General features: G+C 59.0%; 3 protein-coding genes and 1 long non-coding RNA gene across 8 annotated transcripts; 1 reads left to right on the forward strand and 3 right to left on the reverse strand.

The window, feature by feature from the left end:
* Positions 1 to 288: 288 nt before the first annotated feature.
* On the reverse strand, positions 289 to 4,227 carry CCDC106 (coiled-coil domain containing 106). Of its 4 annotated transcripts, XM_049621469.1 has the most exons (6): positions 4,100 to 4,220; positions 3,368 to 3,443; positions 3,113 to 3,220; positions 2,842 to 3,018; positions 1,561 to 1,773; positions 289 to 1,186 (listed from the first exon to the last, which is right to left on the reverse strand). In XM_049621469.1, the coding sequence occupies exons 2-6, from the start codon at positions 3,396 to 3,398 to the stop codon at positions 870 to 872; spliced, it is 846 nt and encodes a 281-aa protein (XP_049477426.1). In that variant the 5' UTR covers positions 3,399 to 3,443; positions 4,100 to 4,220; the 3' UTR covers positions 289 to 869. The 4 variants fall into 4 exon arrangements, with proteins under 4 accessions (XP_049477426.1, XP_049477425.1, XP_049477424.1 ...); XM_049621468.1 differs by having other exon boundaries at positions 1,561 to 1,667; positions 2,842 to 3,016; positions 3,113 to 3,443; positions 4,100 to 4,227; XM_049621467.1 differs by having other exon boundaries at positions 3,113 to 3,443; positions 4,100 to 4,224.
* Positions 4,228 to 5,907: 1,680 nt separating this feature from the next.
* ZNF581 (zinc finger protein 581) lies at positions 5,908 to 7,977 on the reverse strand. The gene is made up of 2 exons (XM_049621505.1): positions 7,758 to 7,977; positions 5,908 to 6,966 (listed from the first exon to the last, which is right to left on the reverse strand). The coding sequence occupies exon 2, from the start codon at positions 6,945 to 6,947 to the stop codon at positions 6,351 to 6,353; it is 597 nt and encodes a 198-aa protein (XP_049477462.1). The 5' UTR covers positions 6,948 to 6,966; positions 7,758 to 7,977; the 3' UTR covers positions 5,908 to 6,350.
* A 104-nt stretch (positions 7,978 to 8,081) lies between these two features.
* Positions 8,082 to 10,224, reverse strand: ZNF580 (zinc finger protein 580). 2 transcript variants are annotated; one of them, XM_049621508.1, is made up of 2 exons: positions 10,030 to 10,224; positions 8,082 to 9,027 (listed from the first exon to the last, which is right to left on the reverse strand). In XM_049621508.1, exon 2 carries the CDS (start codon positions 9,013 to 9,015, stop codon positions 8,497 to 8,499), a length of 519 nt encoding a protein of 172 aa, XP_049477465.1. In that variant the 5' UTR covers positions 9,016 to 9,027; positions 10,030 to 10,224; the 3' UTR covers positions 8,082 to 8,496. The 2 variants fall into 2 exon arrangements, with proteins under 2 accessions (XP_049477465.1, XP_049477464.1); XM_049621507.1 differs by lacking the exon at positions 10,030 to 10,224 and adding an exon at positions 9,126 to 9,671.
* Positions 10,225 to 14,722: 4,498 nt separating this feature from the next.
* On the forward strand, positions 14,723 to 17,275 carry LOC125915594 (uncharacterized). Its single transcript, XR_007455706.1, has 2 exons — positions 14,723 to 15,350; positions 16,257 to 17,275. It is a non-coding gene; the product is annotated as an uncharacterized LOC125915594 (long non-coding RNA).
* Positions 17,276 to 18,726: the final 1,451 nt, after the last annotated feature.

An 18,726-nucleotide genomic window follows, 5' to 3' on the forward strand; every position in this document is an offset into this window, starting at 1 on the left:
GTCGCTCCTGCCAGCGGTCATTGAGTCCACGTCTCCTGCCCCAACACCTCTAGTCGAGATAGGCCCGCGGGTGGTGTTGACGCCTCCCTTCCCGAGCTCTGCCCCTCCCAAGTTCCCCGGGGCACAGCTGCTTTTGCTCCTCCCGGCCCTCCCTCCGGGGGTGCTAATTACACCCTGTCTCCCCAACCTCCGGGTTCCTGCCTGACCGCCGCTCCTCGTAGCTCCCCGGAGCCCCCGTCACGGTCTCCGAGGCAACGGCCACCCCCTCCAAGAAGAGACCGGGCCTCCTTTATTCCAAATTTTATCTTCTCTCTTTAATTTAAATTCTCTGAATAATTCTTTCTCACGTAGACTCGGGGCAGTCCGGGATGCGGATGGGGAGCTCCTGGCAGAGTGGGCCAGCCTCTCCTCGGGGCTGAGGGTTGACACGGGGTATGTACAGGGCCCGGCCCCGCAGAGAGTCTCGCAGTCCTCCCACCCCCTCCTCCACGAGGAAGGGCCCGGTGAGGGCAGGACGGTGCAGCTCACGGGGGAGGAGTGCCCACGTTCAGGAAAGCGCAGACACCGACCCCCTGGGCAGTAGCTCTTGGGAGACTGGCTAACTGGAACTCCTCCCCAGGGGATGCAGAGGAAGGGGAGGATGCTAGGAACGTGAGAAGCAAGGAGGGAGTCAGATCTATATACAAGGGACCCGGGGCAGGAGTGGGGATCTGCAGGACGAGGGGAGGCGCACGCAGAAACACGCCGCCCACCCCCCAGGCCCTCTGGAGGAGCACACCACTCATGCACACGCTTGCCACTGCCACGAGGGGCAGAGGAGGGAGGGACGTGGGGGCCGAAGGGCGTGTCCCGGGCCAGGTGGGGCAGAATCACCGCTTGAAGCGGTAGGTGATGGGAAGCAGCAGCTTGCTCTTCTTGAGGGCCTGCACCTTCTTAAGGGTTTCGTCGTCCAGGGCCAGGAAGCAGCGGCGCGAGTACTCGAGCAGGCGCTCCTTGGAGGGGTCGAACTCGCCCACCTCGGCCAGCTTCTCGGGGGCTACGATGAGAAGCTCTGCGATGGGTGTGGTCAGCGCCACCGTGTTGCGATCTACTCGGTGGTGCTCGAAGGCCCGAGACATGCTCTTCAGCTTCTGGAAGGTGCCCAGGATCTTCTTGTATCGGCAAAGGACACCGTCTGCATCCTTTACTGCAGGGCCGGGCCGGGGCACAGAGACAGACATGAGAGGGACAGAGGTGGACACAGGAGGCAGATGGGGCAAGGGCAGGTGGGGAGCCCAATACAGGAAGAACTACAGAACAAAATGGGAATCAGGACGAGGAGCAGCTGGGAGCCATGGTGAGACAGTGGCACCAGGGGAAAAGGAGGAGCCTTCTCCCTCCCCGTGTTACTGATGAGAAGCCTGAGGCTCAGGGCAGGGTGACCCCAGGAGGCAAAGCCGGTGAGGAGGGACTGCAGAGCAGGACCCCACGGGCAGGCTGGGACAACCAGGCTAGGGGAGAAGGGAGGGCCTCCCGGGGCATCACAGCAGGCCCCTCCCCCCATCCCTGCTCCTTGCTCACCCCGCTGCCTCTCCCGGGCCTTGGGCTTCCCGAAGCGCCTCCGGCCAGCACTTCCCTTCTGCTTCTGCCTCTTCCTCTCCACAGCACTGCCTTCTTCAGATGCTCCGCTGAGCGAGGAGGCCGCAGACTCAGGGTCTGAGGCCTCACCCCCAGCCCCACCCCGGCCATCCCCTTCAGCCCGCCTGGGCCCAGGCTTCACCCGGCAGTGGTCCTCTGGAGAGAGGTAGAGAGAGAGGGACACATACACATGAACTTGCAGAACAGGGGAGAGGAGGCAGGAAGTCCATCTGCAAGGTGGAGACAGATGTCACACCACACACAGGTCCACAGGAGAGGGGGGGCCTCAACCAGGGCTGGAATCCCCAAAGAGACAGGGCATATAGATGTTGCAGTCTCCACCAAGATGGCTGAGTACAGTGCAGGCGGTTGGATTTGGGGGCAGAGATCTTGAGTGGGGCATGGGTTCATGCTCCTCTGACTCCAACTTGACAGCAAGAAGTCTGGAGGAGGAACTGAGAAGACCAAGACAGGACCTCAGGAGAGTCTCTGTGGGACCTCCAGAAGAGTAGACTCTAGAAATCCAAGAAGCAAGACCCTGGCTGGGGAAGAGGTTTCAGACCCTGAGAGAAATCCCAGGCTCTGGGTCTAGTGCGCTGGGAAAGTCAGGCACCCACCTTCACCTGGACAGTGTGAGCATCTGAGGCTCTGATGCAGGGGCCACCACCACAAGGTGGGCTGGGGGGACATCCGGTATTGGGGTTCTCACCAAGAAAATCCAGAGGCCCTTGGGCCAAACATCCTAGATACGTTCCCATCAGCAACCCAGGCCACAGGGAGTTCCAACCAGAGAGATCCTCAATAACACAGGTGTTGGGGGGGGGGGACAGACCCCTTGCCCAAAGTGTCAGGTGTGAATCACAGGGGAATACGGGGTCCTGCGAGGAAGCCAGTCAGGAGCTGAACATCATGAGGAAGGGAACAGAAGTTGTCCTCTCCAAAAATAGGAGCTAAATTTTGGGAAAGGAAAGCCCTGACTATCTGGGGCAAGGGATGGCCACAGGGTCTTGCCCATCAGCAGAAGCAGGAATCAAGCATGAAGGAAGCTGGGCTTGGGGTCCTGGAGACCACCACGAAGTAAGGAGGAGATAACGATGCCAGCTCCCCACTGGGCCACCAAAAGGAAGGGTGTAGGTGAGGAGGGTCCCAGATCCCCAGGAAGGGCCGGAGCTGGGTGTCAGGGCCTGGGGATGGGACAAGGGACTAGATCATCAGGCACCTCACCTGCATCCATGCGGGCAGAGGAGATAAATTTGTCCAGCTGACAACGCAAGAAATCCCTCTCTTCCTCCAGGTCCTCGATGCGTTTCTGTAGCCAGGAGTTCCTTTCCAGGGCCATATGCAACTGGGCCCTGACCCCATTCATCAGGGCCACAGTTGGGGACGCGGCTTCCGGAGGCTCTAGGGACAGCGGGGAGGCTTGGTCACACCCCAGGCCTCAAGGGCCCTGCACCCCAGCTGCCTGGGGTCCCTCCGAGCCTGCCCCCCAGCTCACCCTCGAAGTTTCCCCGAGAGGGGCTCAGACTGTAAAAGATCTGTGGGTCTAGGTGGGGCGTCTCATCGAAGGGGATGGAGATCTCGAAGGCCTCATCGTCTTTCTTCACTGGAGGGGAGAGGCCAGGGGTCACCCCAGGGAAGGCCCCAGGCGCCTCGGACCAGCCCCCAACCACAGCAGCCCTGGGGAGGAAAGGGCAGGGATGGGTAGGGCAGCAGTGGGACCAGGGTCGGGGCAGGGTCCCAGCTTCCTCACGTGTCCTCCTCCGGCTGTCTCGGTCATTCATGGCGCGACCTCCGGCGAACCCGGGCAGCTAAGCGCCTCAGGGGCACTGGACAGAAACGGCAGCCACAGATGGAGGGACATCCCGCGGGAGGTGGGGCCCAACTCCTTAGGGCTGGGGAAATGGGGGTGCTGAAGGCTGGGACTCCTGGGTCTGAGGGAGGAGGGGACCCATACCCTCAGGACCGAGCGGGGACACTCGGGGTTTCAAACTCCAGGGCTCCCAGGGAATGAGGGGGCTGGGGACCCAGACCCCGGGCTACTGAGGGAAGGAGGAGTGGGTTCCCCGCGGGGTCGACAGAGCGGACACATCCTGGCCTGAATGGGTGGGACCCTCATCACGGGTCACCTCGGGGCCAAAAGAGGCGAGAGGTGCGGGGGGGAGGAGACCGTGCCCCAACTTCCAGGCATAGGGTGGGGGTCCGGCCCACGCGAGCGCCTTCCCACGCCCCTCCCCCGCACTCGTGTGGGCGAACAGGGCCCCTCCCCCGTGGTGGAGGGGGCGGGGCGCGTGCGCAGTGCGGGGGAAGGTCACGCGTGGGGATGCGCCCCCGCCCCCGCCCTTTGTCCCCCGGGTGGGAGGGGGAGCGATGTTGCCAGGGGGTCCCAGCGGGAGATGCGCTAGGCCGCGGGTGCTGATGTGGCCACCATCCCCCCGCCCGCAGGTGCCCGGGGTCGGAGGGGCCAGGCCTCGCGCTCACCCACCCGCGCGCGGAATCCGGCCAGGGGACCGACGGCGGCGGCGCCCATGCCCGGCGCCGGGGAGCGTCTGCAAAGTGTCGCGGGGAGTGGAGGGAAGCGCCCACCCGCCGCGGGCGGGGCGGCAGAGGCCCCGAGTGTAGGGGCGGGGTGGCGAGTCGGAGGGGCGGGCAGGGACGCCGGCGCTCGCTCGGTCCGCGGGTCGTTGCGCTTCTGCGGGAGTCTCCGGCCCCAGGTGAGGCCCGCCGTTTGCGGCAAAGGTCCGGGCTGCACTTGCGCGATGGCCCCTTGTCGCGCTACCCCGCCCGCCGCGAAGCCCGGGCAGGGAACGTCAAGAAACTCCCAATTCCTGGAGAGCAGCAGGCTCGGGGGGGTCCCCGGAGTGGATGGCGAAGCACGGAGTGGGGCCCGGGAAAGGGAAGGAGACAACCAGGAAAGTTGAAGCGCCGGGAGAATCCTTTTAAACGAAACCCTGGGAACTGGCCATATGGATCCCCTAGCCCGCCACTTCTCCCACCGTGTGTGCACCACCTAAATTACAGCCCGACCACACGGTTCCCAGGCCAGGAGGAGGGGGGGAGGGGGGAAGGGGGAGAGGGGCGGGGATCTGGAACACCACCACCACTAACACTGTGGTAGTGATTACGAGCTGGTTTTGGAACATTCCCACCCAATCTTGGCCGCTCCTCCCCCAAACCCCACTCAGTTTACTCACCTGCAAAGTGGGGAGATTATGATCCCTTTTAGGTTCGTTGTGAGGATGTACTGATAGGGTGCTGGCAAAACGCTCAGCCCAGGGCCTGGCCATAGTCTAGGCCCAACAGCGGGGCGCTGTTAGTGTTATTTGAGGACAGACAGTGGGAGGCTCTTTCCCTCTCTGGGGAGTGGAGATGGCTAATTTGTTCTTCCACCCAGAAAGAGGTCGGAAGAAGAAATGAGGCCCAGCACAGTGCCTGGCACAAAACAGACGCGCAAAGAAAATTCATTAAGAAGGCAGATGTTTATTCGGCTCCCAGCCTCTCCTCCCAGTCACCAGTTGCTACTGGACTTTTCTTTTTCTTTTTCTTTTTTTTTTTTTTTTTGCTACTGGAATTTTGGCCAGCTCTATGAGACCAGGGCTGTAACCTTGCAGAAGGAGAATTTAAAGGTCTGCACCATTTAGAAAGCTGTGGCCACACTCCTCTCCTACCTGCTTCACATCATAGATAAACTGTAGCCTAGGTCAAAACGTCCAGGGGGAGTTACCTGCCCTAGATAGGTATTTTGCAAACTACAGGTTCATGGGCAGGGAATTCAATATAGTAGAATGGAATTAGCAAAAAGGAAAAAAGTTAATTGCATGTGGCAGAGATTTAAGTACTGCTGAACTTTTGTTGCACATATATTTTGTGTATGTTTACTGGGTTGCCATATAAAATGTGTTTCTTACAAGAGATCCTAGCTTTAAGGAAAAAAAGGTTTAACAACACTCTACCTAGATGACACCCATTGTGAGGGGTCAAGCTAGGACTGATCCCAGTGCAGAAGGCCAACCTTCCCATCCCCAGCCAGCCAAGCCAAGCACTGTGCGGATGCACTTGGGATGACCCAGGTGAAATGCTCAGCCCAGCACCTGGCCACAGGCGACACTCAAGATCCGGGGCGCTGTTAGTGTTATTTGAGGTCAGGCAGTGGGAAGCTCTTTCCCTCTCCGGAGAGTAGACATGGCCGATTTGTTCTTCTGCCCAAGAAGAGGTGGGCCAGGCACTTGCTGAGTCTCCCTGCTGGGCAGCAGGCAGGCCAAACCGCTGTGCCCAAAAACAAATCTCAAGTGCTCAAAATGGGAAAGGTGTTTATTGGGTGTCCAGTCTCAAGTCCTGGCTGGGGGTTGCGAGGCAGGTCTGGGGCCCCTTCCCCCAGCATCAACAAGGGGGCATCAGGAAGCTGATGCAGATGCTTGATGGCTCCCAACCACGATTTTCAGGCTGGAGGATTTTCACACATAGCACTGTCTCCTGGGCACCTGGTCAGGCTCAGCCTGAGGCCGGAGGGCTCCACCCTAGGAAGGTAAGGTCCCCTTTCCACCTTTATCTCCAAAGTATCCAAAGGCTACTCAGGGGCTCCTCCTTCAGGCAGGGCTTGGCCTTTGCAGGAAGTGTGTCTGTGTCTGTGTCCAGGGCTGCAACCCAGCCTTCCGCACTGGCCACGTGTCTGAGGGCCACAAGAGTCCGGGCTCCCCCCAGAACCCCATGGCACCTGGGGTACCCGGCAGCCCGGCTCATGGATGCTTCCACCGAGTGTGCTTCTGCAGGGTGTTCTGCTCCATAAATCGGCGCGGGCAGTGTGGGCACTGAAACGGGCGCTCCCCCGAGTGGACCCGGCTGTGCTGGGCCAGCTCACCAGCCTCACGGAAGCGTCGAGGGCAGAGCGGGCAGCCATGGGGTCGCCCGCCACCAGCCCGGTGAATGGAGTGGTGCCGAGCCAGGTGGCTGGCCCGCTTGAATGCCTTCCCACAGGTGTCACACTCAAAGGGCTTCACCTCCGAGTGGGTGATGCTGTGTCGCTGCAGGTATGACATGTACTCGAAGACCCGGGAGCACACGGGGCAGCTGTAGCACTTTTTCTGAGCTGAAGCCCCATCTGCCCCGGGCTCTCTCTCAGACTCCTGGTCCACCAGCACGGTGTACGGGATGCCCTGGGTGTCAATAAGCAGGTAGTGGTTGGGCCTCGGAGGGGAGGAAGGCTGGGGAGGTCCTGTGGAGGAGGAAGGTCCGGGCTCTGGGGACCTGCCTGTCCGAGAAGGAGGGGCCTCCATGGCCTCTGCGGAGGGAAGCGCCAGGGGCTGCGGGCAGGGGGGCGAAGGCAACACCAGCATCCGGAGGGGTGGCTGAGGCCTGGGGGACGGGAGAGAGGATGAGATAACACAGACGAGGGAAGCTCAGGGGCACCAGCTCCGTTCCTTCACCTTCTGTGTGCCCTGCCCAGAACTTCTGCACCCCCCAGCCTCCGTCACTTCTCCAGTCCTTCTGCCCTGGACTCTACAACCTTCTGTGAACCTTCTACCGTCTCCGTCGTAGGAAAGGCTCTTCTGTCCTGTTCCATCACCCACTGTAAACACAGGCACAAGCAGGTCCTCGCTCTAACTTCCCTAGTCGTACCCTCCTCCGGTCACTAGGTGCCCCTCTACTCTGGCCACCCGCAGGGCTTCTCTACTCCCCCCCACCCCCCACCCCGTAGACCTGCAGGTCTCTCCTTCTCTACGCTCCTGACCCAGGTCTGGGTGTTAGCCCATCCTATCACTCCGCCCAGGAGTGTTTTCTACCCATTCTGTATTCGCCTAAGCTCTAAGGCCCCCAGGTCCTGACCCACCGTCCAACAACCTCCCTGGACACCCCTGAGCCCCCCTCCCTTCCTAGCTCGGCTACCGGCAGATTCTCTCCAGTCCACGCCCATCCACTGCCTGCCCCCCCGCCCAGGTTCTCTCTAGATCCTAGATCCTAGCGCTCTCTAGGGCTCCACCCCCGGCCCGCGGCCCGGCCTCCGAGCCTTTCTCGGCGAGCTCGCGGCCATGCCCTCCCGAGCCCCCGCGGCGGCCCCGCCCCGTTCGGCGCACAGGTCCCCGCTCCTGGCCCCGCCCCTCTCCGCGGCCCGCTCCCTGCTCCCTCCCGCCTCCCGGCCCCCGTACCCGGTGCAGCAGCTTCTCGGGTCCGGGCGACTCCGGAACGGCCCCGGGCTACCCCCGTGGTCGCAAGTGATGGCGGGGCGGGAGCCTCTGGGTGTCCCCCGGGAGCTGGTAGCACCGGTAACAGGAGAGAGGACCGGGGCCCAGAGAAGAGGGTCCAGGGGAGGAAGGTGGGGGCGGGGCGCCTGGGGCCTTCGGGAAACGGATCCGGCCAGAAACACACGCCGAGAGGAAGGTTCCCGGGTGCTAACGGTCCGGGCCGCCCCCTCCCACCCTGCCGCCCATCCGCCGCCCCTCCACACACACACGCAAATAAAAGCCCTAAAGTGGAGTGTGGAATGTTTATTGAGTAAGGGGTGAGGGTTGTGGGTGGGAAGGGGGATATACAGAAACGAGCCAGACCGCGCCGTGCTCTTTTGTCAAATCTTCCGCGCAGACAACCGTTCACCGCCTCGGAGGAGCGGAAGCCCAAGCCTCAGAGAGGTCGCGTCACTTGCAGAGGCTCACACAGCACAGCTGGGCCGGAACCCAGCTCAGAGGCTGGCTCCCAGGCCCAGGGAGGGGCAACGACTTGGTCTACATCACACAGCTAGACAGGAAGGTAAGGAAGGAACGGTTTTTCTCCCCTTGAACAGATGGAGAAACTGAGGCCCAGGGTAAGGCAGTAACCTCAGAGAGGCAGGGAGCGTGTGTGGGAGCGACGCTGTGTGGCTCGCGAGGCCCGGGGGCCCGGGTCGGGGCCTCAGTGCAGGCGCACGTGCTGCGCCAGCTCGGCGGCGTCCTGGAAGCGGCGCGGGCACAGCGGGCAGGTGTGCGGCGGGCCTGCGCGCGCGCGGTGCGTGGCGCGGTGCCGCGACAGGTGGCTGGAGCGCTTGAAGGCCTTGCCGCAGGCGCCACACGTGAAGGGCTTGAGGTCCGAGTGCGACACGCGGTGGCTCTGCAGCCGCAGAGGGCTGGCAAAGACACGAGCGCACTCCGGGCAGCTGTAGCCCTTGCGCGGGCCGGGTTCTCCCGGCGCCGCCTCGCGCTGGGGCGGGCCCCGGGGCTCCTCCTCCAGCTGCACCGTGTAAGTGTAGGGGACCCCGTTGGCGTCGATGAGCAGGTGGCGGCCGAGCCGCGGGGGTCGGGGCCCTGCCGCCGAGGATGGAGTGGAGGAAGGGCCTTCCGTCTTGGGGAAAGGGGGAGCCTTGGGGGGCGGTGGGTCCATGGCCTCTGGGGAGGAGGACCGAGGGTGGGGCGGCCGAGGCGGCAGCAGCAGCATCTGGGGTGTCAGCTGGGAGCAGTGGAGGGGAGAGAAATTAAAATCGCCGCTTCCTGGAGGAAGTGTCCCCATTATTACTGCTTGTCATGCCCTCTGCACCACTGACCTACCTCTCCTGCAAAACAGAAACCGACTCTAGGCCAGACCGCGTGTTCCATCAAGCCGCTTCCAGGGCACCTTCAACTGGGCCGGGCACATCCCTGCCTCTCTCCTCCTGCAGCTTCCTCTCAGCCCCCGAGCCGCACCAGAGGCCTCCATCCCGCCCCTTGCCTTCCCCGCAACTCCCCCACAGCCTGCCGGTCTCCAAGTCGGCCTCCTGTCTTCACACCTCCGTGGCCTCTTTTATTTCTAACGGGTCCTCTCTCCTCTTCCCAGGCCCAGGTGGGGGCACCAGGGTCCCTGGAAGGCCTGCCCACCTCTGGACACGCCCGTGGCCTCGCTTCGCTCCCTTTCTTGGTGCGGGTCCAGAACGCCACTAACACAGTTCCCAGCCTTCCACTCTGGGCTTCTCTACGGTCCTGCACTTAATCCCCCCCACCCCCAAGTCTCAACGCCCTCACCCCTGCCTAACGCATTGTCTGCAGTTCGTGTACACATCCCTAGGACGCCTCGACCGCCTGCCTCCTGTGCGCCCCACACCCTGAACCCTGCTACCATCTAACCCCCCACCCCCACGCCCCATCCTTGTTTGTTCTGTCTTTACCCTTCAGGGCCTCCTACTCCCCGCTGCTCTGACCTGGGCCCCCGAGCCCCCTTCCCCCTCCTCTCCGTGAGCATCTGGCACCTCTGTTACTCCATCCCTGCAGCCCGCTCCTCTGTAGCCCCAGCGCCCAGGCCCTCCGTCCCCCTCGTCGCCGCACCCTCGGGGCCCCTCTCTCCCTCCGGTCCCCCCGCCCCGGGCTCCTTCCTGGCCGCGCCCCACCCCCACTCCACCCCACCCCCGGCGCGCCTGCCCCTCCCCCAGCCTCGCGCCGTCCCGGAGCCAGGCTCCTCCCTCCGTCCCGGCCCCCGTACCCGATGCGGCGGCCTCTCGGGACCGGAGGAGCGGGCCGAGGTCCCGGGCGGCCCGGGCTTCCCCTCGCGAGTGCCGGCGGCGGCGGGACCGAGACTTCCGGGAGCTCCGGGCCGGCGGCGCCGGGGACGCGGGCGCGGGGGGCGCGGGCGCGGGGGCGCGAGGGGCGGCGGCGTCGCTGGAAAAGGGCACCCTCCGGGAACGCGCACGCCGCAACGAAGGTTCCGCTGGCCGTGAGCCGGCGGCTCCCAAGGCCCGCTTGCCGTGAGCCCCGCGGCTGCGGGCGGAGGGCGCGGGCTCCACGGAGACAGCCCCGCCCCTGCCCCGGCTCCCCTCCGCACCCGACAGGAACTGTCCGGCTGCTGCGACAGAGATCAACTCATAAACCGTCTAGGCGGTCTGTCTTTGCCCGATGTCCCTGAAGGAAGGGGCGCGCCCAGGTCTGTCCTGTTGCCACTGGGCCGTCCCGCCTGCGCCCCCGGCCCGGTGATGCAGGGAGTGGAAGGAGGGGGTTTCTGTCCATCGGGTAAACGGGGAGACCGAGGTCCAGAGGCCAGCCATCAGAATGTGGCACAAGCCACTACTCTCCCACCCAGCAAATGGGGGAAACCGAGGCCCACAGAAGACCAGATGTCACCAGTGACAGAGATGAGGAGCTGGGGCATTCCCCACTGGGCAGATGAGGAAACCGAGAGCCAGAAGGCCAGAAGTTGCTGAATGTGGAGTTGGAGAAAGGTGGCTCTTCACGTCAAGTTGAAGGGAAGTTGAGGATTGATGGCGCCTTAACAAAGCGTGGTGCCAAGGGGGAAACCGAGGCCGGGCTGCAGGGCCCCGGTGCATGTGCGCGTCGCCACGGAGAGGGGCCAGGCAGCACAGGCCGCATCTGGAGCTTCATGTGGTGGCACGATAGCCGCATGTGGGGCACCCACAGCTCGTCCTACAGTTATGCAGGGAATTGTCAAAGAGCAGGGAAGCGGTGCGGGAGACAGGGGACAGCAACAGCAGGGCGGGGTAGGGCACAGTGGAGAAAGGGGTGTTATTGCTGTGCCCAGCCCCAGGACCTGAGGGAGGTGGGAAGCGGCAGAGCTATCAAAAAAGAAATTCCTGACCTTCACGCTGCCCAATGGGACAGACACTAGCCGAGTGGAGCTACTGTGCCCTTGGTGTGGCCATTATGGCTGAAGACCTGAATTTTAAATGGTATTTCTCTTAATTTACATCTAAATAACCACACGTGGCTAGTGGCTGCCTAGTATGGGGCAGCCCCTGAGCTACCCTCAACCAGTTGGAAACTGGAGACCAGAGGGCCAGAAAGGACTCACAGTAGTATTCTGTTTGGACCACATGCTACTTTTCAGTGTTTTACTGGGGGCAACATTTAAGAAGCCAGAAAATGTACACACAAATTCATAATTCCAGGCACACTTGGAAAAAAAAAAATGTCTAGGTGTGGCAATAAGCTGGAACTGAGAAAGTATTCTTCAGAAAACCTTCCAGAAACCCCCAAATGCCCCAACATTTGTGATATTAGGCTAAAATTAAAGACCCTCTAGAACTGTGCTGTCCAAAACAGCAGCCACCTGCGACACATAGCTTTTGGAGGCTTGACAAGTGTCTGGGCTGAATTGAGGTGTGCTGTAAATAAATGCAAGGCACCCAACAAATTCTGAAGACCTAGTTCCAAAAGAAAAGATTATCAACTCTTGCACAAATGACTTTTATATTGATTACATTTGGACATGAGAATACTTTGGACATACTGGTTTAAGTAAGGTATGTTATTAAAATTGATCTCACCTGTTTCTTTTCACGATTTTTAATGTGGCTCACATTCTGTTTCTATGGGACAGCGCTGTCCTGGAGATTCTTCCCCTTGTGATTTCACAAGGAGCCAGGCAGTAGGGACAGTGGAGACCCTGAACTGAGGGCATGCCTGGTTCAAAGGGCCACAACACTGTCTATCTACACCAGAGTTTCTCAACACTACTGATATTTGGGGGCTGGATCATCCTTTGGTGTCAGGGGCTGTCTTCTGCATTGCAGGCCAACATGCCTGGCCTCTGCCCTCCAGAAACCAGTAGCCCCCTCCCTCATTCCCACCCCCCTCTTGTGAGGGCAGACATGCCAAATGTCCCCCAGGGCAACACTGATTCTGGTCTACACAGACAACCACCCAATGAGTCTCCTGCCCAGATCGCCTTTCTGAGTTTTAGACCCATATAGTACCTGCGTCCATGAGAACCGCACCACCCCACCCCACGCCCATCCCTGGAAATGACAATGACCAACATTTACTGAGCCAGGACTGCGGCGCTGGCCTTTGCTAAGTGTACTGCATCCTCAGAGCAGACCTACGAGGTAGGGGTTGTGAAGATGCCTTTCATAGATGGGGTAACTGAAGCTGGGTAAGATCATGTGATTGGCCTGGGTTCATACTGTCCTCAGGACAGTTCCTGCTTCTGCCTGACTCCACCAGTCAGAGCTCATGACCATTGTCTGCAAGGAGTTCACACCTCCCCACCACCACCACCACTACAGCACTGCAAACCAGTTTGCCCCCTGCTTACAGTGAAAGCCCCCCACCCACCCTCTGCCTCCTCCAGCACCCTCTTTTTATGGCAATAGTGCAACAATATATATTCTTTAAACCTACAGAATAATGTCATCCCCTGATTTAAAGCCCCCTCACTGCACTCAGAAAACCCGGAAACCCATCAAGCACAGTGCAGCCCCCAGCCTCTCCCATGTCCAGGACCTTTGTTTGCTGTTCTTTCTCTCTGGAGTGTTATTTTTAGCCCCCCACGAGGATGGACCCTTTCTGGTCTCTGCTCAGATATTTCTTCATGGAAGCTTTGCTGTGTTTGAGGTCAAACTTGTGTGACCACATCCCTCACGCTGGCATTTGAGGCCCTTCATGAAGTGGCCCAGCCGCCTCACCTCACCCTCCAGAGCTCCAACCGCACACAGCACCTCGCAGCCCTCCGACCAGACCCCGAACTTTTGTGGCTCCCGGTGCAAAGGCTCATGTGTTTTCTTGACCTAGAACTCTTCCCCTTCCCTCTGCTGGCAGCCTCCTCCTCGGTCTTCCAGAATCCTGTGCGTCCTGACCTCCTATACGCCCTGCTTGTCAGCTCCAGGAGACTTCTTATACCTCGTCTGCTCGGGACCTTCCCTGGCTCCACCCGGCATTCCAGGCCTCTCCCCATGTGCCCCAGCCACCCTGACCAGTCAGCCGCACCGAACCATTCTTGGTCCACGCTTCACATTTTGGACCGTTGTGTCTCTGCTGGTGCTGACTGTCTGGCATTTTCACCCCCCTTCTGCTAGCAAGTAAATCCCTGGCACTCAGCAATCTCTCTCACTTCATCTGCAACCGATTCCTCGTGTCCCCAAACTTCCATTCACACAGCACATATGCGGCCTTGCTAAATCCTCTTAGTAATCTGGTCAGGCAGACCCTCCACTGAGCCTCAGGAAGGGCAAGAGGCTTACATCAGGTCTCCAGCCCAAGTGACAGAGCCGGCACTCACACCCGGTGTCCAGTATCCGCACTTCCCTCCCCAGCCTAGTCTGAGCCCTGCCTCCTGCAGGAGCTGTTCCTGGACCAATCTCTTCTCAACGTCTACCATCCATTCCACATTATCTTGCATTCCCTCGCGACAAGCCCTTCTCCCCTTTAGGAATAAAGTGACTGCCGAGCCTGTGCCTCTGGGCCAATTTGGGTCTTAGCAATCCACTCACCAGGCTTCCTGCCCTACTCTCTGCACCCCATCCCAGGTCCCCACACCCTCCCTCACAAGGCTTCTCAATTTCCAAGGCTCATTGGAAATGAGCCATTGGGGCCACTCTGTCCCACGCCCCAAGACCGTTAAGTCGCCCAAACCCTCACCGCTCCATTGGGCAGGATCCTAACAATGCCACATCTCCTGCCCCGACCCACTGCTCCGAGCCTTGGCCCAGCCATCCTACCCTGGTGTAGTCGACAGTGTGGGCTGCAACGATGAGTTCCAGGATGCTTCCAACCTCCCACGCAGAGGGAGGTGTGCCTAAGAAAGCTCTCTGGCCAAGAACTCACACCCGCAAAGGAAATGTCCCTACACCATTTGGGTTCCAGCCCGACCCCAGCAACTTAAGAAGACTCAAAATTCACACTGATTTGAGCCTGTCTCAGCAGGCCCCATGAGTTGCCACAAATAAGGAATGGAGCAGTACGTGCTGCCTTTGAACGGTACCTCACACTTGTAGCTCGCCTATGAGACTTCCATCCCATTTACAAATTGGGAAACTGAGTTCCTGAGCGGGACAGTGATCGATCCCAGGCGACAAAGGGGGGTTGTGGCGGAGTCCGGGATCCAACAAGAGGCTCCCGCCTGTCACCCCTGACCAGAGCTGGCTGGGGGCCACAAGCCATTCCGTATTTCAGGAATTTGGAAACTGAGGCTCAGGTCACACAGCAAGCCTCTACCATCTGTACCAAAAACAAGAGGTGCTATGGAGCCTCCGTGGCCTCTCCACCGTCCCGGAAGTTCCTTCCGGCCTAGTCGTCCCGGACGTACGGGGCCGGCTGCCGGGCATCCTTCACACGAGCCGACAGAGCCGACAGAGCCGGGCGAGCGAGCGCGACGCCGCCCGAGCGGGTGCGCGACGAAGGCTTTGACGCGCCGTGGCTCCTCGGGTGCGCGCAGCTCTGGAAGAGCCGGATCACGCTGGCGGGGCCTGGGCTCTGGCTTGGGGGGCTCCTCCCTGTGCTCGCGTAGGGCGCACCCCGGCGGTCCGAGAGGGTCCGAGGCCGCCGGGGGCGCAGGAAGAGGAGAGAACCCGCTGAGCGGCGGGGGCCACCCCGAGGAGAGCCGGGGCAGGCCGACCTCAGGGCGCCGAACCTGGGGCAGGACGGACGGAGTTCGGAGAGTTCTCCCTTCGAAACTCACCGCCTCTGAGCCTGTGCGGCCCGCGGCCCCGGGCCCGGCGCCCCGAGCCCGGCCGCGCGCCACCCGGTGCCCCACAGGTTCCTCGGCACCGCCCGGCGCCCCGCACGGTGGGACGAGCTCCGGGGGCCCCCCCAAAACTGCCCGCCGCGCGGGGGGGGGACGCGCCGGCAGCGCCGGGCCCGCTCCCGCCGCCATGTGGCCGGATGGCGCCCCGGAAATCCGCCCCGACCGGAAATGATCTCCCCAAACAACGGTTCCGGCGGCGCAGTGGGAAACGGCCTGAGAAAAGGGGTGTTAGTGTCTCTGTTGCCGCACAGCAAAGACCGAGGGCCGGAATTATTCATGCCCCGCGGCGGCTGAGGAAACCCAGGCCTTGACACTTAACACCTCACACGGTAAGAAAATAGTATTCCCCCTGTGCAGCTGGTAAAACCAAGGCCGGAGAGAGGTCGTCACTGGCCCTGGGTCACACGCTTCTCAGGGCCAGTTAGGGTAATGCCAGCTCCTCCATAGGTCTGGAGCGCTGGAGGCAAACGACCCCCAGATCTAGAGCACACCTGAACTCTGGGCCTCCACCCGCACAGCCAGCAGGGAAGCCCTTCCCTGAGGAATACTCCCGGATCTGCTGGGCCACCTCCTGGGAAGGTCAGGGGTGGGCAGAGGGGGCCTGCAGTCCCACCCCAGCTGGGTGAGTCAGTGCTGGCAGAGGTTGCTGGAGCGCTTGAAGGTCTTTACACAGGGGCCACACACTTAAGGCCAGAATACCGAGCGTGAGACATGTGCTGGTGGCGTGGAGTGCATTCTTACAGGTTTGCAAGCACACCAGAACCCTGGGGGGACTTGGCCCATCTCCCTTTGCATCCTGAGCTGCTTCCTACACCCACAAGACATGTGGGGAGTACCTCATGGAAATCAATAAGTAAATGACTCCTTGGGTGTGGGAGCACAAGTAAGGACAGAACAGGTGACCCACTTGCTCTGGTTTGGGATGGGTCCCAGGACTTTCCCAGTTTCAAAACTGAGAGGAAGAAACAAAGACCAAGACAATAAAATAGATGTCCTAACAGATTTGGCAAAACATTACCATCTGGTTGAGGACAGGGAGTAGAGAATTCATTGGTGATTTACAGAGGGATTATTGAAGCCAGAGAGTGAACTCCCCTGTCATAAATCGCGCCCAGTACAGAGTTAAAACCCAGGGTCCCTCCCTCTTGGGTGAGGCCTATGGGAAAAAGATAATTCATCACCTTACGAGGTGAAAGCATCTTTTTCATTATTTCTCCTGCTTTCACTACTTATAGACGGCCAGCACACCTCAAGGTTGGAGATCATTCAGTTTGGGATAGAACAACCCAGAAAAGGATGCTGCCTTTTCTAGTAGAGATGCCAGAGCCAAGCTCTGCAACTGACATCTCTCAAGCTGGATGTGGAAGAGCTGGGGAAAGATTCCCGGCACACTGCTCACTGAAGACATCAGTTTTAAGAAACAATCATCAAAACTAAAAGGCAGCCTATGGAATGGGAGAAAGACATTTGCAAATGACATATTTGGTGAAAGGTTAGTATCCAAAATCTATAAAGAATGTATCAAACTCAACACCCAAAAAACAGATAATCCAGTGAAGAAATGGGCAGAAGACATGAATAGGCACTTTTCCAAAGAAGACATCCAGATGGCTAACAGACACATGAAAGATGCTCAACATCACGCATCATCAAGGAAATACAAATCAAAACCACACTGAGATACCACCTCACACCTGTCAGAATGACTAAAATTAACAACTCAGGAAACAACAGGTGTTGGCAAGGATGCGGAGAGAGGGAACCCTCTAACACTATTGGTGGGAATGCAAATTGGTGCAGCTACTCTGGAAAACAGTATGGATGTTCCTCAAAAAATTAAAAATAGAGCTACCCTATGACCTGGCAACTGCACTACTAGGTATTTACCCAAAGAACACAGAAATACAGATGTGAAGGGGCACATGCACCCCAATATTTATAGCAGCATTATCAACAATACCCAAGCTATGGGGAGAGTCCGTATACCCACTGGTGGAGGACGAGAAAAGATTTGGTGTGTATATATGTATGTACATACATACATATATACACACAACAGAATATTACTCAGCCATCAAAAAAAAAAAAAAAAAGTGAGGGGCACCTCGATGGCTCAACTGGCTAAGCATCCGGCTCTTGATTTCAGCTCAAGTCATGATCTCATGGTTCATGAGATCAAGCCCCACTTGGGCTCTGTACTATCAGCCCAGAGCTCGCTTGGGATTCTCTCTCCCTCTCTCTGTCCCTCTCCGGCTCATGCTCTCTCTTTCTCTCTCTCAAAATAAATAAACATAAAACAAAAAAAAAAAGATTGAAATCTTGCCATTTGCAATGACATGACTGGAGCTAGATTGTATTATGCCAAGTGAAATAACTCAGAGAAAGACAAATACCATATGACTTCACTCATGTGGAATTTAAGAAAATACAGATGAGCATATGAGAGGGGTGGGGAGAAGAGAAAGGGAAACAAACCACAAGAGACTCTTAACAATAGGGAACAAATTGAGGGGGGGGGATGGGTTAGATGGGTGATGGGCATTAAGGAGGGCACTTGTTGGGATGAGCACTGGGTGTTGTATGTAAGTGATGAGTCACTAAATTCTACTCCTGAAACCAAGATTGCACTGTATGTTCACTGACTAGGATTTAATTAAAAATTTGAAGACAAAGGCATCAGTTTTCTGTCCCTGTCAATAATAGAGACTCAGCTTCCCCTAATGCACCAGGATGTGCTTCGCCTGCTCCCTAGTAATCCTGAACCACCAGCGGCAGAAGGAACACTTATAGGAAGCCTGATTACTTGAAGACCTTGCCAGGAGCCTCACAGATGAAGTTCCAGACACCCAAGAGGAAGAGGCCACGAGCCTGGAGACAGAGAGCATTCTTGAAAACCTGCAGGCACTTAGGATAGCTGAAAACCAGGTGGGAGTCAGCTCCCTTACTTCCAGGCTGTCATCAGGCTTCTCCACTCCCACTGTGTATATGTAGGTGTATGGTATGTCCTTGTGGTCACTGAACAGGTACTGGCCTTGACTCAGAGCAGGAAACGAGCCTGAAAGCCTGGAGAGAGGGGAGAAGGGTGTGGAGGAGGAGGAGGAGGGGGGGGGTGCAAACTCAGGGGACGGGTACTGGTTGAGGACATAAGCCTCCGCGATGAAAACAAAGCCATGGGCGTCACTGAATCCAGAGGAGAAGCTAAAGGAGGAAAAACTGCATTAAGTGAAGGCACGGAGAATTAAGCTAAGGGTTGTGGTGACCAAAGACCTTCTCTGCACCCCCCCAGTCTTGGCTTACCCATGTCATCCTCCATCCTCTAGTCCTTAAACCCCCCATCTTGACAAGGGGCTGGGGGGTTTTCCGTGGCCCTCTGTGCGCCAAACGCTAGGCTAACTGTACCACTTCTCCGCGCTGCCAGGACTCACACGGGCCTCCTGCATCTATCAACCGATTCCTACCGGTGTCCTTATGCTTCGGGGCCCCTGCTCCGGGGAAGGGAGAGGGGTGCTCCCAGGTTCTCGGGAGGCGGCCCAACTGAGTCTTTTAGGAGCATGGAGCCATCGACTCAGACCGGAAAGGAGGGGAGCGGTGTTCACATGAAAACTGTCTGGGCGGAAACACACGCCCTCCAAGGAAAGGTTCCAAACGCCTTTTGTTCGATCAATCGCTCACCAAATATTTGTCAAGTGTCTCCTCATGTCAGCT

This window comes from Panthera uncia, assembly GCF_023721935.1.
Source record: "Panthera uncia isolate 11264 chromosome E2 unlocalized genomic scaffold, Puncia_PCG_1.0 HiC_scaffold_19, whole genome shotgun sequence".
Taxonomy (NCBI): domain Eukaryota; kingdom Metazoa; phylum Chordata; class Mammalia; order Carnivora; family Felidae; genus Panthera; species Panthera uncia.

Excerpts from the sequence above, each read along its gene's own strand:
- ZNF581 (XM_049621505.1), bottom strand. The coding sequence starts at position 6,947 with ATGCTGGTGTTGCCTTCGCCCCCCTGCCCGCAGCCCCTGGCGCTTCCC.
- CCDC106 (XM_049621467.1), bottom strand. The coding sequence starts at position 3,398 with ATGAATGACCGAGACAGCCGGAGGAGGACACGTGAGGAAGCTGGGACC. Across the intron at positions 3,019-3,112 it reads CTCTCGGGGAAACTTCGAGG|AGCCTCCGGAAGCCGCGTCC; the intron begins GTGAGCTGGGGG and ends CGCTGTCCCTAG. Across the intron at positions 1,774-2,841 it reads CTCTGCCCGCATGGATGCAG|AGGACCACTGCCGGGTGAAG; the intron begins GTGAGGTGCCTG and ends ACCTCTCTCCAG.
- ZNF580 (XM_049621507.1), bottom strand. The coding sequence starts at position 9,173 with ATGGAACACGCGGTCTGGCCTAGAGTCGGTTTCTGTTTTGCAGGAGAG. Across the intron at positions 9,028-9,125 it reads GTTTCTGTTTTGCAGGAGAG|CTGACACCCCAGATGCTGCT; the intron begins GTAGGTCAGTGG and ends CACTGCTCCCAG.